Source organism: Alligator mississippiensis, chromosome 2, assembly GCF_030867095.1.
Source record: "Alligator mississippiensis isolate rAllMis1 chromosome 2, rAllMis1, whole genome shotgun sequence".
Classification (NCBI taxonomy): domain Eukaryota; kingdom Metazoa; phylum Chordata; order Crocodylia; family Alligatoridae; genus Alligator; species Alligator mississippiensis.
In genome coordinates, this window is record NC_081825.1 from 207307140 (window position 1) to 207322834 (window position 15695).

Consider the following 15695-nt stretch of genomic DNA (forward strand, 5'->3'; position numbering starts at 1 on the left):
AGTCCAGCTCCTATTATCATTTAGAGAAGCCTGTGATTGCTTCACTTGAGATCCATGCCCATGCTGCTAGTGGCCCATTCAGAAAATCACAAATTCTGTGACTCTTCTTTCTCACCCTAGCCAGGTCCATCCTGATAGCTTGACAGCCCCTGAAGATGCTATTCTTTAAATATACTCTCTTGTTTTGGTTTTTTTTTTTGTTCTGCTCATCACTGTGCATTGTTCAGTGATTTCATTATGCTATCCATAAAGGCACCTAGGTGACTGGATGATATACTGCTCCCTTTTGCTATTTCACTTTGTAGTTCTTCAAGGGCTTTACTTTTGTTTTCTTTGGATTTTCCTTGTTTGGATTTCTGGTTTTCCCTTTCTGTCTTGCATGCCAGTGTTGAAAGAAATGTTTATTTTGGGTTTTTTTGGGAGGGGGAGGAAGAGGGGAGGCGGTGGTTTAACTGTCATGTTTTACCTGTGTATTTACACTGGGATCATGGCTACACTAATGGAGATGCCCTGAGGCAGGGAATATGGCAAAAATGTGAAGGTAATTGCCTTGAAGGAATCAGACCAAGAGGTACTACGTAAATGTGCAATAGCTGGTGCTAATGCACAGTAGCAATGGCGCATGGTCTTTTTATGATGCTTAATGTGCAGTAGACTAATTCTACTGTGCATTAAGTGTCTTGTGTAGACACACCCACTGAGTAATGCTTTACTACACAGGCAGTGCCAGTCGGGAATGTAGAACTATCCATGAAATAAGGAATATAGTTTGAATAAGGTTTATAGGATTTGACTTCTGTGGCCACTGATATCCTTAAATAAGGCACTGGCGACTAGTATGTTCTCTCCCACCTTTCCTTAATGGACCAATAACATTTAATTTATTGAAAGTATCCTTTTCTCTAAACTCCTAAGCTGTCCTGCTTCTACTGTTTCCTAGAGGTTGCAGCCTTGTGAGGTGCTGCATAAGTTACATTAAAAGACCAAGGCTTCAGTGTTTTGACAGTTAATGTTAATAATATAAGTGGAAACGTAACATGAGATACCTAGAAAATGTTACCGTTCCCATTTCCAGAACAAAGGGGAGACACTGATTTCAAGGCTGTCATCTATAAATAAACATCTCAGATTAAGTGTTCAGTCCTTATTTCATGATTTTCTTCACAGTTCCAACAAACAGTACAGCCATTTATATTTTGTATTGAAAGTTAAATGTATGCCTGTGTAGCACATGCTGCCATGACAGCTCTGTAGCATACTCCACTTCCTGAGTGCAAGAATAGGAGCGTGTAAAACAATGGTTAAACACTCATCTCTCTCTACCATTCCCCATTCAAGCAGCTGGTACCTTCTGGATTTCAATGAGGAATCACTTTGTATAGTTCCTGCCCTAAGAGACACTCCTGTTCAGCCTGAAGAAAGCACCACTGTAAATAAATAGCAGAAAAACTTCACAAAACATGGCCAGAATAGCATAATATCTGTGAATACTGATAATCACACAATAGTTTCTTGATTACATATAATGTAATGATATGAAATAAGAATATGACCTGTGATATGATTAGCATAGTAAGTATGGATAAATATGGAAGATAATTTAATAAACTAATAATCTGTAACATCAGTATGTTGCATCTTTTTTCTTTCTTTCAACATACACAAAAATGACTGCCCTAAAAGCAGCATTATTCCCTGTAGTTAACACACTGGTATGACTTTGGTGGCATATTGTATGGCCAATGAAGTAGCTTAAAGCAACATCGTGTCAATATTTCAGTGATTATCACCAGGTTTGGGGTGCCTCAATCACTTAAGCTTCTTTGAAAATTCCAGCCTGGATATTAAAACTGCTCTCTATATACCTCTCCTTGGGTCATAGGGAAAGTGTTGTCATATATTGCCTTTATGGTTGAGATGGCACACAGGGTTAGAAATGGATAGTCTACCATCCAATAAAAAAATAAAGGTGTTTCATCTTGTAAGTCCTAATGTTAGAAAGCCTTTTGCAATCTTGGATTTGAAGTTGCACAGCACAGCTACATGCTTAATGTATAAATGCAAGGCAATACGTGATAAGAAAATCAAGGAGTGTAGGGAATTTAATCTGTTTTATGACAACAATCATACTTGTATAGCCCTCCCATCCCCACCCAGTCATTCACAACTACTGTCTGAAGTGAAGTTTAGGAAGAACACATGGAAATAAGGTCCTAATTTTCATGATGAGATTTACAGAAAGCTCATGGCCAGTCTGACCCAGACAATATTCATCCCATTTGTTTTGCACCTTGCACTGAGTATAGCTGTCAGTCAGGGGTTTGAAATTTGTTACTACAGCTCAGTACAGAGCTGTATTACAGCCACACATGCATTAGCAGATACCACTTACTTTTGTTACATTACCTAACCTAATCAGAAGATCTGAGGAACAGCTAGCAGAAAGAGCTGGCACTCTGAAACGAGTCTGTTAAGCAAACTATACTTCAAGGCCTCCAGGGGAGCTTAATTAGGGGTCCTGCTTCCCCTCCCAGCCAATCAGAAGGTATGCAGGCCTTCTGATGCATTGCAGCTAGCTAATTATCTGCTCTTACACATCCTGACAATATTGGTACATTCTGCTGTGAGTTGTGTAAGGATTTGCAGTCTCAAGGTCTTTGTGTCTATGAAGGAGTACACCGATTAGAGGTTCCTGAGAAATCTTTAGGCAACTATTATCAAGGGCAATAGATTTTTGAGTTAGCTTTCTAAAAAAAAATCAGCTGTGAAACAGCCACTACTCTTTGCTGGGAATACCTAGAGGAGTAGCCTCAAGTACTCCCATTTGGCAGCTTTCTCACAGTTGCTCCTGCTTTCCACTTAGAAAGGTTATTAGTGATAGATGGACATTAGTGAAGAGGTTACATTTAGAAAATCACCCAAATGTTCATAACTCAAAATACCAGGACTCTGGTGGCCTTCTAAACTGGATTGCAAAATACTTCCATCTTATGAATTTTACTGCTTCTGATGGTGGTGGGGAAATGAGCTGCTAGGCTGCTTTCTGGGTTTGCTGATAAATGGCAAGCTGTGTTAAGGACGGAGCTGGTTCTGAACTGGACCAGTCATGCTTCTCTGTGTGCTAGTTTAAGACATGAGTAGTCTCAATTTTAGTGGCTAAAATCTGTAGCTTTACATGCCAGCAGTCCAGTAAAATATTTATCAGCCTCATGTTAAGTTTGTCTTAGATACTTGTGAATGCATTTGATTTTTTTTATTTAAAAAAAGAGACAGTATTAATTTTGATAACCATATTTGGTGGTATCCCTACTTGGCAGTAGCATAACTAGGGACAGATGAGCAGAGCACATGGGACACTGATTTAGAGGGGGTGCTATAACCAGGGATCCTAGTTTCTCTGATTTAAAAAAATCCCCAGTTTTTGGTTATATAAAGTAACCCCAAATCCACATTTTTCCGTGATTAAAATAAAACACCACTCTCTCTCTCTCTCTCTCATTTTATATATATATAATATCATGGGAAGCACCGATCAAGTCTAGCAAGCCACCCTGTGAGGGACCCCTGGGATGCCAGGGGAATGCAACCTACCTTGACTTGGGATGGGATGTGGTAGAACTGTTCAATAAAGCTCTCTAACTTAAAATACTTGTCTGATACCACATCCATCCAGGGTTAACTTAGAGAGGGACATTCTATTTTTAAAGTGCTTTATGTGCTATGAACATCTGTTCTGTTACAGCTGTAAAGTGCTTTCTGTGCACTTAACACATAAGTGTAATGTCTGTATCTAGCCTATGATATTTTCAGTCAGTGAGCACTGATTAGGTATAAGATCCAAAAGGCCTTCAGTTTATTATTTGACAAATATCTGTGGAGTACTTTGTGAAGTATTTGCCCAGAGCAAGCACTCATAGCAAATAGACATAATATTTCCTGGTAGGTGCAAGTCTCACTCTGAAGCATTGATAAGACTCATCATCACTATCAGTATAAATGTATATAAAAGCTTTAAGTGTTACTAATAAGCTATGGGTGGAGCATTCAAAAGATCTCAGTGCTGGTCTAATTCCTAGCCAAAACTCCTGCTGGCTGCAATGGCAGTAGAATAGGGCTAGCACTCAGTGCTTTTATAACTCCAAGTTTATACTGGTATTTTTAAAGTAGACTCTGAAGGACTGCATAATATGTTACCTTTAAGCTTTCAACTCCCTGCTCTCTTGTGACAAATATAAATGATCCAGCATTGGACTCTGTACAGCTCGAATCTCTAATGTTTTCCCAGTTCCTGGACCACCCTGTAGTGGAAAAAAGGCTCTTGTAGATGGAACGCTATGTAGCTTTAAAAACTCAGAAGAATGATGGTGGTGGTGGTGGTGGTAGTGTTGCTGGAACCATGATGATCAAGGGAATATGCAAGAAGTAAGATTTTTTGGTAATCTTTTCTATTGATGAGTTGTGTAGTTGAGAGAGATCTTAGACAAGCTTTTGGGCAGAAAATGATCTTCAGATTTCAGATCTTGGAATGAAGGAATTACAGCTCATAGCCTAACTGATATAATGAATTATATGAGTCATGAACACAGGAAGCACCAAAGAACTGCCCCCTCCTCCAGTGAAATATATAATGCCCAGTTCAGCAAAAAAGTCTGCTATCATCTGCGTCAGCAAGACAGCAGGAGATCTAGGGAATCAACATCTGAGGCTCTTCTGTAGACTTATGAGGCATGGAAGAAGTGGCATTTCTGCAGAATCAGGCCCCAGAGACCTTTCAGCAGGGAGCTTAGTGTAAGATGTGCAAAGAGCAACTTCCAGCTGAGACAAATAGAAAATCTGCCAGGTTCACTCTGACTGAGACAGAAAAAGACTCACTTTGTACAGAGCTGCTGCCTTTTCACTCTGCAGAGCTCCAGATTGAATCTCAGCTAAAGTACAATGCTTCTATACCCCCTGCTCCCCTCCCCGCCTCCACTGGCAACCAGTATCTTACCATTGCAGGGGTTGGTTGCATACTTAAGAGTAAATACAACTACTGTGCTGTAACTGGACAGTCAGCTTTACCATCTGGCCTTATATGTAACACCTGGGGCAAGGAATGTCTTCAGTTTTGTACAATACCCAGCCTAAGAGTATAGTGAATAGTAGTATCTCACAGTCTTTGGAAATATTGATTGACACATACATAGCCATTTTTATTTCCCAGACATTCAAACTGTTTGCATGTAGCAAGAATATCTCTCCTCATCCATAAACATATGTATCATGAGCCAAGAAATCTTTTGTACATTTGCTGTTCACCCACCACTATTCTCCTCTTTCAAAAATGTCAGTTACCTAGGCAGGGAGCAGAACAATCTGGAAACCAACCAAAAGCCATGACTTGTGAAGCTCTGAAACGAAGTTTGTGAAAACTGTAGACTGAAATGAGTTCATATAAGCTAAATTACACATGTAGCTTGTTTGTAAATAGCAATTAGTTTATAACGGCTAATTACAAATAGCAATTAAGTTGTAGGGGGGAGTCGGTGAATACTGAATGTTAATTTGATAGATAATTCAAATCCAATGAATTATTTGACCAGGTTTTGGGGTTTTTTTTGGCCAGAATAACCATTCACTAGATTTGTTGAACATTAATAGTCTATTTACATTGTGGCTTGCTTCCATTTGTTTGGCATATCTGTCTTATTATTGCTTCTTTCCCTCCTAGTCTTGGAACTGATCTGTCATATGATTAATATGTTATGTGAATTTTATTGTCTTCCCTTGGATTGCTTCAGTGAAAATGTAATTAACCTTGCAGCCTGATTTGGAAGCTGTTGTGGCTATGAAAGTCCCCTTTCTGCGCAAGTATTGGTTCCATAACCAAACCCAAAACGATGGAAACAAACAGTAATACAATCTTAAGATCAGGTTAAGCAAGTAATTACCTGATAAAGCAATAAATAGCAACTATGTTTTCACTACAAGGGAATATTTCTATCAATGCATTTATCGTCGCTATGCTACTAACAGATCCTAACTCAATCTCAATCTTTTCTCAGTTTTCATTGAAACCAAGAGTTTTGCCCAAGAAAGGTATAAATGTCAAGGACCAGCTTCAAGTGTCCAAACCTGGATGGATTTGGGTCCATAATAAGAACTGGTTAAGAAGTTCTTCTTCAATTTTTATTCAAGTCTTATTCAGAAAGACTGATACAGCAGTTAAAAATATTTATTGGGCTGCAATTAATTATGTCTTTCAAAAATCCAGACATCAGATAAACCACATAAAGATCATCCATCTCTGACTCTACATATGTGGGCGAAATAATATTTTCCTCTTCATTTATTCAAGTACTTTGCCCTTGATCTTATGAGTGTCTGTGCCAGTTGTACTTGAAAGTCTCCAGACATCATGATGAGAACATGGAGTGCACCAGTAGTAGTCATAACCTTACTAAGTAAAATGATCTTTTAATCCTGCCCTCTTTGTAGGTAGAAAGCACATACTGTATTTCTTGCCTGGTTTTACAGAGCAGTTGGGAAACCTGTGTTTCTCTCCTCGCAGGAATGGCTAAAACATCAGTACAAAAGTGCCCCCACTGAGTGTGGTTAAAGGTCAGTTGCCAGTCTCAATATGAGTTTCATAAATCATTCATTACAATTCAAAATGCCTTGAGATTTGCCATTATAGTTTTCTTATCCACCTTGGCTTGTGTTAGTCTAGGTTTTCTAGATAGAAATAGGAATATCAAATAGCAGAGGGTAGGCTGGGAGAAAAGGGTCTTGTGCTGGGCACTGGAAAGTGAGTGGGGAGGGGAGGGTTTTGAGCACTAGGGACTCAAAAGGTCTTGAGGGGGGCAGGCTGAGTCCATGTGGTAGGGGCTGCCTTCCACAACCAAAACTTTCTGGTGCAGCCAAAACCTGGGCTGGGAATTTTCATGCTACAACTGCTGGCTGCAGCTGTCAGGAGGTTGTGGTGGATTGGGAGGGAGTCGCCCTTTGGCATAGACCTGGCCCAGCTGCTCCCTAAGACCTGACCCAGAAATCTGGGGAAGGGGCCCAAGTAGCAGGGGGTCTCCACCCCCCCCCCCCAGCCTCTTAACAGCTGCAGCCAACAGCTATCGCATGAGACTATCTAGTTTGTCTTTTGGCTGTGCCAGAAACTAGGGGTGGGGGAAGGGTTATCCCATGCCATGTGGGCCCCCTCAAATTACTGGGTCAGGTATTGGGGGGATGGGCTGGGTCCACTTAGCAGGGGGTCTCCCTTGCCCCGTGCATCAAACTCTGGACAATGGCAGCATGAGTCTGTCCAGCCTGGCTTTTGGCCATGCTGGAAACTAGGGTTGGAGAGAGGGAGTCTCTGCACCATGCAGACCTGGCCTGGCCCCCACCCAAGACACAACCCAGAAATCTGTATTTAGCCATAGTGAGTGAGATTATAGGTAAGCATAGTCACATAGTGGCAAGTTTTAAGCAAATATTGCCAGATTAGCGAGTTGCCCATCAAGAATGATGTGGGGGAGTGGGCAGGGATGGAGCCCCGTGCCCCTACCCTGGGTCTGGGGGGAAGCAAGAGGCCAGCTCTGGTGGCCTCACCCCTGCCTCTGCTCCATTGTCATGAGCTGCAAAGAGCAGGGAAAGTCCGCTCCATTCAGTCCTTTGCCCCCACCTCCCCCCATCCTCTGTGTTCCTGCCATCATGGCGGTGCTCCACCGCTGCCAGCTCCTGTTGGAACACTTGTTTGCACTGTGATTGTCTGTTTGCCAGCCAATCAAAGTACGAATAAAGTGTTATAGACAGACAGACGTAAGCCTTTATAATATTAGAATAACTATACATGTTACTATATAAATTAAATGTCCATAAGAACAAAATACTAGGGAAAGAGAGAGATTTTTTCTTTCCTTGATATCTTCAAATGAGAATTTGATGCTTTTCTGGAATTATGCTTTAGTCAAATGCAGATTAATGGGCCAAATACAGAATTAATTGGATAAAATTCTCTAGCCAGTGTTACACAGGAAATCAAACTAGATGACTTACACTCCTTACGGTCCAAGTCTATGAATATGGAGGGAATAGGAGCTATAACATACTACTTAAGATATGTGTCTGTGAAGGGAGGAGAGCAGGGCAACAGAAAAGCCCTGGGAAACTTGAACAAGAAGCATGTACTGCAGGTGCAGAGAGAAGCCTAGCTTGAGCAGGGAGTGTATCGCTACATCTCTGCAGCATGTTCTCCCTTCAGATTGGTGAGGGGAGCACAAGGACAGGTATTTCAGGCCCCAGAGAGAGGCAGCCAGGGAAAGACTGCAGATGGCAGACCCAGGAGCAGCTGGAGACTTTCCCAGCTTGGCAGCATCCTGTGGCGAACCACAGGTGAAGAAAGTCAGCCCATTGGCTAGTGTGGTCAGAGGACCACTGACAGAACCCTGGATACATCTCATCAGCAACAGAGACAGAGGCCGGAAGCCAGCAGAGCAAGGGAGAGCGAGAGAGCACCCACTGTAAGTGGGCCTGTGAGTTTCAGGGGTACTACCCCTTTGATTTTTGCTCTCTTTCTTTTCTTCCTTGTTTTTGGGATTGTATTTCTCTCTCCATGTACTGGGAAGGAACCAGAACAAAAGCTCCCTACCCTTCAGAAGCCCTTTGATCCTGACCCTGAGGAGCTAAGGCAGAGTAGGAACCCTGGTAAAATTGATTTTGAGTTGATTGACCCATGAACTTGGGAGGAATTAATTTCAGTTGACTGTCTGATGGATCCTTGATGGACTGATTTAATTTGACTGACCCAGGAACTGGGAATGAATTGATTTCATTTTTTGATAGTCTGGTGGATCCTTGGTGGATTGATTTAATTTGACTGACCCCGAGGTGAATTGATGTGAGGTAGTTGTCTTACAGACTCTAAACAGACTTATCTTAATTGATGGACCTCTGAACTTGTAATGAATTGATTTAAGGATGACCTCAGAGAACCCAAATGGATGGATTTTAATTCATAAACATTCATGTGGTAAGTCAGCAAGTAACAGCCAACAGCATATTCAATCAACACAATATCCAGGCCCAGACATGTGTCATTTTGAATGTGGTAAGGGTGGAGTGTAAGGAGAGGAGGAGCACCATGAAGAAACCCCTCCTGGGAGACCCGGCAGGGAATTCACCCATCCTACATCCAACTCGCAATAGTTAAAATATACATCATGACGTGGCGGGCAAGAGAAGAACAACTGAGTTAGGCAGTGATGATACCATCCAGTTTCCCCACAATGGTGTACTCAAGTAAGGCATCAGGCAGGCAGGTGACCCAGCCTTATAATACCAACCCCTGACAGTGTCCAGTCAAAATAAAGTAAGACACCTGGGATTCCAAAAAGCCATTACGGGAAAGGAACTGTTTGTGAACAATCTACAGGACTAATCAGATAAATTATTTGGAATGAAATTCCAGGCATTTCCTATGCACAATCAAGTCTTACATAAGTCTTTGATCCAAAGGCCCAACTATGAGAAATCTTCAAATATGTTATAAGTGTTGCATAAGTCTTGGTTTGGCATTCTGGACAGAAGTGACTACTTTCTCCCTCCCAGTTGTTTTCATAGTGGCTTCTGCCCCTCCAGAAGTAGGAGTGAAAAGCTAAATTGTTTTAATTAAATCATTTATCAATACATATAATGATAAATACATATACATACACATATACCAGTGCATGTATATGTGTGCGTGTATACATTTTTATTACGTTTAATAGGATCCTTCACAGTACACGTTGCTATAGCTTACATGTAAAATATATATATATAGCAACGTGTACTGTGAAGGATCCTATTAGATCTCTCAATTGAAGGGGAGTAGGTTAAGGACAAGTGGCACACTTGTCAAGATCAAAGAGCCACCCAAGTCAATAATGGTGACTGAGTTGGAAGCTTTATAACTTTTGAGTCTTTACTAAGCCAGTGCCCAGTAGGGCCATGCAAAATTTCGCCGGCTGTTTCATTTTGATGCTGTTTTGACTCATTTTGAGCTTGAAACAATCGAAATAAAACAACAGGCTTCGAAACAGCCTTGAAACGAAACGAGGGCAGTCAAAATGTTTCAAAAGTTTTGAAACGTTTTGAGTTTCAAAGTTGGGCTTGCTTGCAGCTAAAGAGAAACTAAGGAGATGGAGGGAGAAGGACTGCTCTGATATTGACATGTGTAGCTGGCCAGTGACTGATCCTTCCCTGAGATCCCTTCCAATCCCAGTGCTCTGAGGGAAGGATGGAAAAACAGCATAACAAGTACTGTTTGAACTGAGCTTTCGCTGTGCCTTCACACTTACAAGTGACACACGTTTTGCTCTGAACAGTTTGAGGTGCTGTTTCCCAGAAACCCCTGCACCTGTCTCCTTGAAAGCTAGCAGGCTTCATGGCCTCAGCAGGGGCTAGCACGCCTGCAGTTTTTACCTCACTGTGCCTTAACACTATAGGAGCTGCATTTTGTCTTCAGATATCTGGGGGTTCCAAAGTGATGCCCTAAGAGTCTGCAGTTAATAAGGATTATGTCTGTCTCTGCCGTTTTTGGGTTGTTACCCCTAGTGTTCTTTCAATTAGGTAATCTTCATTTTCTGTACTCAACTTTGAGAAGGGTTGAGTAAAGGATGACCAGAGTTCATGTGTGCTGTTAAACACAGGTGTGGTTGCATTTCACGGATGAATACATTGAAGTCTGTACAGTCTGCATATTGGTTCATGAGCTGCTTATGATAAAAAACACAGACACGGAGGTGTTATAGTCTGTTCAGAGTTTAGCTTGAAGCAGCGCTTTAGTGCAATATCATGTATCGTTACTATCTACTGGATTATATGTCAGACCTAAGTGTATCTTGATTCTACGACCCAATATTTCAAACACAACTTAGATGGGCAAATTAATAACAAAAATATTATGACATCAGAATTGGAAGGGTATGGCAGAGGCAACTTATTTTAAAGAGAAAAGCATTGATAAATTTTAAGGTTAAGTGTGACAAATCCCTGTTTAGCAAATTTAGAGATACACAGAGATACAGACAGTATTTATAGAAGTGTTTTTGAAGTCATATTTATCCTATATGTATTTTGAAAATAATTATTTTAAAAAATGGTATAGACACAATTTGCAAATCCTTGCTCTGTCAAAATTTGCTTGCCTAAAAAAGGAGGTGCTGGCTTGCAGCCTGTTGTGATCAAGAAGCTTGATTTTTATTTCATGCTACTGCAAATTAGAAATAACTCTGGTGTCACCAATGGAGTTTTTCTGATATAAGACTGTTGTGAATAAGAGGCGAAAAGGATCAGGATTAGTTAATTTATTATTATACTTTCTTTTATAAATCCACAAGAGCAATGAAAACATCCAGAATAACACATCTCTTAAACAAAACTGATGAGAGTTTTCATTAAATAAGTTAAGATACATTGGATAACAGGGAGATCCAGGTAACCAGACATAAATTCTCCCTAGATAAATATATACCTTATAAACAATCTTATCTACTGGTATGTATATAGGAATAAACATGTTTATACTATTTTGAGGAAAATACCATGTAGGATTAATATGAATTAAACTAATACCACCATTACAAGTAAAAAAGAGCAATGCCTCATACTGTCATAAAGTGTGAGAACAGTACCATTACATTACATGCTGTAAATATGAATGAGTGATCTTGCTAAATTTGCAAAAATGTGTGCATGACACATTGTCTGCAGTAACATTTGCAGAGTATAAATTTAAGCAAGTTCATTCATTCTGGTAGGATTGGGGCCTAAACTGGTAAGAACCCTCTTATGTGCAGTTCTGCAGTAAGGGGACATATGATGATTCTGAAAAGATTTGATGTGAATTTTTCTAAAGTGACTTAGGAGCCGAAGTCTCATTTTCAGGAGTGACTTAGACTTTTAGAGGAGTCAAAGTGCCACTGACTTTCACATTTAAAAATGAGACTTAGGAACCTAATAGATCCTTTCTGAAAAGTTGACACTGTCTTTATTTCTAGATCCCAGTACTGTACCAGCATTTATAATTCATAAAGCATAGCAAGTGTACATAATGCTTTCCCAATTGCACAAAAATCAAGGTGCCTGCCCAGATGAATGTAGTCTAACTTAGGTAATTAAGATAAAGAGGAAAAAAATAGGTGTAGATATGGCTGCTAAGGAGATGAATGCTGGAAGGCTTTTCATATAAGTGTTTGAAGGGGGTAATAAAAAGAAGATATAAAATCTGCTCTATGCATGGTAGTGGGACATTACTCAAAACATTAAAGGATGGTCTGGAATAAGCTGAGGATAGCAGGAATCAAATAGAGGAACTGGAATTTAAAGAATGGAGAGGCAGAAAGCATGAGGTGAGGGTAGAAATGAGGGGGTGCAGCTCTGCTGCATCACGTTGATAAACAGAAATCAAACTTCCTGTGGAAGGTGAGAGGAAGCCAAGGAGAGCATGTGATTCTCTACTTCAGATGTACTTAACATGTTTTGAACTTGGCTGTATGTACATAGCTATGTACATTGTTCCTCCCCCTTTACGCCACTTCTATACAATAAAGTTAAATATTGAAACAGAAATAAAACCCTAAATTAATATCTCGACCTCTCATTCTTTGCTTTGATTTTGACTGAAGGAGCAGTAGCTTGGGCCTAAGCCTCTCACAGTACAGTCAGTGCTGTCCGTATCACATGTCTCACAGTGGCATTCTGTAGCCACTGGGTATGAATAAAATGATTCAGCATGGTCACCACATCCAGGGATCTTCACTGTTTCATACACAAGCTCCTTGAAAGTACAAGTTTGCTGAACAGATGACACTGGAGGATACTTATATATTGGATCCTAAAAATAAGAAGGAAGAAATATTTTGTTTGGAATATGTTTCAGACCCTTGATGTTTTTCAGAGTTCTTAAAAAGGTACATGTGCACATAAGTAACTTTAAGTCTAGGTAAATCAGTGGAAAGAATATCATTGGCCTTAATAGACTTAGGATCAGGCTCTTAAAATCCTTTACATTTCTCCTTTTAAAAGAGCTGAGATGGTAAATCCATACCTCATACAACTACTTTGTAACCCCAATGACTGTTGTTTTTAGACCTGAAAGTACCTATTACATGAAAGGTACTATACACTTTGTACTACCACACATGAAAGGTACTAGATCTGTCTAGTAATGACTTAATAGGTAAACCATATGATTATATCCTTACATGTAAACCATGTGATTATATCCTTTCTGAGCTACATAAAACAGACATGGGCCTATGACAGAGTTCTTGATTGGAGTCCTTTGTACTCAACCTATAGACAAGTTCTAAACAAATGTATGATCAATAATTCACAATCACCCCTACTTGAAAATACCTATTAAACTTTATGTCTGGTCATCTCATATTATTTGCCAAAGTTTGTATTTTGGAATATGTATTTTTTAACCAAATACTATATAGATTTTCAGGGCAACTACAAATACTTGGATGGGAGCTGGACCAGTGTAAAAGAGCATGATTCCTGCCCATCCCCCAAACACAAATAAATACATTTGCATCTAAAACTTTTAAGATTAAATCCTGAAAGGTGCTGAACAATCGTGTAAATTGCTAGGCGCACCAATTTCACCAGGAACTAGGAGCGCTTAGGGCTATATCCTCAAAGGGATTAAGACACCTAGAGTGTGTCTACACATTCATTAATGCATCGTAGTTATTTCACATTAAGTTTAGTATTTGAATAACCAAGTATTAAATCAATGTTCAGTAACTTCTGCTACTGTGCAGTAGCCCCAGCGCACAGGCTTTTTTGGACTGTAACTGCACAGTAGCCTAATACCACTGGGCAGTAGTGCATTAGCATGGTTTTTGCTCAGCACAAGGCTCTAATTGCTCAGCACACTACTGCGCAGTGTTATTAGGCTACTGCGCAATTAGAGCCTTGTGTAGACGCACCCCTAATCCCTTAAATTAGGTATAAAAATGCCTTTGGGGTAGTTGGTTTTGGTATCCTGAAGGGATGCTCAGCATGGTATAGGAGCGTGCCCTGAATAGGAACATCAAAATGCAAAATTTCTTTTCAGTCAAGGGAGCCAGAAAGAATCCATGTCAACAAGGACATGTTCAGTGTGTGCATACACAACAAAAGAAAGAGTGGAGAAGGGGCTGTCACAACAGGTTAATTAAAGATGCTATTGCTGCTTTGCAAAATACACAGACAACTTGTCTATGCAGCTGAATAAAACACTGACTGTAACTAGCCACTTCTCAGCCAGGTCTCTGTGGTTCTAAGCAGCTGTTCATATTCAGGGTAACATGTCATAAAAGATGGTGATTATTAATGCTGTTCTTTCACAGGGTTCACCCTGCCTGGGTATTTGTTTCAGCTTGCAAGTCTGGCTTGTTCAAGTGTCATTCAGATTCCACCCCATTGTTTTACACCTTAGGCTCTCACCCTTGTGAAGCAGTATCCAGAGCACCAAGTGGCATTCACAGTAATGCAGAACTCACACTCCTCCTTCTCCACTGCTATAGTGATATTGGACAGCTCACAGATATTACAGCAAGTTGCTTTCCAACAAAGTAACAGCACATAGCAATTAACTGTCTTCATCCTATTGTATAAAGCAGACAATTCAGACATATTGGAGGAATGTACAGAGATATTTGCAACCTGAGATTTATGTAGAACCAGAGAAAACCGAGGACTTCATATTACCCACAAATGCAAATACAACAATAATCTTTCAGCAACATTGAGAAGCAGGGAAAGCATAAACTATCATCAGCAAAAGAGAGCTGGAGGGCTATTGTTACAGGAGATTGGTTTTGTTAAATAACTGGAACTGGGTATCCAACAAGCTGAGAGAGAAAATGATTGCAATGTACCAACTCATTTTCAGTGTATAAATTATGCCTAAATTCCTCTTACAAAGATCCTGGCCTACTTTTATGAAAAGGAAAAACAAAAAAATTAGAAGTAAGAAAGGATAGCAATAAAGAATATTTTTTTAAAAAACAAAAAAATAAATAATTTTGTAATTTCTGTAATTCTAAACCATAATTCAAGAACTGATGAACACTCACCTGTATTCTACTTGTTTTTCTGTTAATAGCTGTAGTGAGGGTAAAGCCTCCAGCTTGCCTTTTATACTAAATCATGTGTAATTTACACCTTGAGGATTTCCCAGTATTGATATAGGATTAATTTGGTACTCGGTGAGAGGGGATTAAGGTTTAGACAGACTGTAAGATGAAACCTTGTAAAAAAAAAGTACTTTAAGTTCAGGAGATAGTGGAGAACATAATCATCACAGACATCGTCTATTAAAATGTTTTGCCAGCTTTGATTCACTAGCATTTTGTCTTGTAACATTATTATTTAAATGATAGCATGATGTGGATCTGGCTGGATAGCAGAAACATTTTCAGCAACTATTTGTTTGAATTAAAAAATGAATGTTGATAACTTTTTTTTAAATATTTGCTTTCTATAATGGGTGGGTATGCAAGTTTCACTAGCACAAATTCTTTGGAAATGCCAATCAAAATTTTAAATGCTTAAATACATTTCAAAATTGCTATATAATGACAAAATGCAGCAGTTGCACTTTGTTGGTTAGTTATGTAAGTTGTCCAGTGAAGGAATAGAAGCAATACTACATGATTTATATAATTAAGTCAAACAAAAAGAACTGC

At 39.7% G+C, this 15695-nt stretch overlaps 1 protein-coding gene across 1 annotated transcript; it reads right to left on the minus strand.

Annotated features, from left to right (window-relative positions):
• Positions 1-12184: 12184 nt before the first annotated feature.
• FSHB (follicle stimulating hormone subunit beta) lies at positions 12185-14610 on the minus strand. Its single transcript, NM_001287605.1, has 2 exons — positions 14452-14610; positions 12185-12847 (listed from the first exon to the last, which is right to left on the minus strand). The coding sequence occupies exons 1-2, from the start codon at positions 14608-14610 to the stop codon at positions 12611-12613; spliced, it is 396 nt and encodes a 131-aa protein (NP_001274534.1). The 3' UTR covers positions 12185-12610.
• Positions 14611-15695: the final 1085 nt, after the last annotated feature.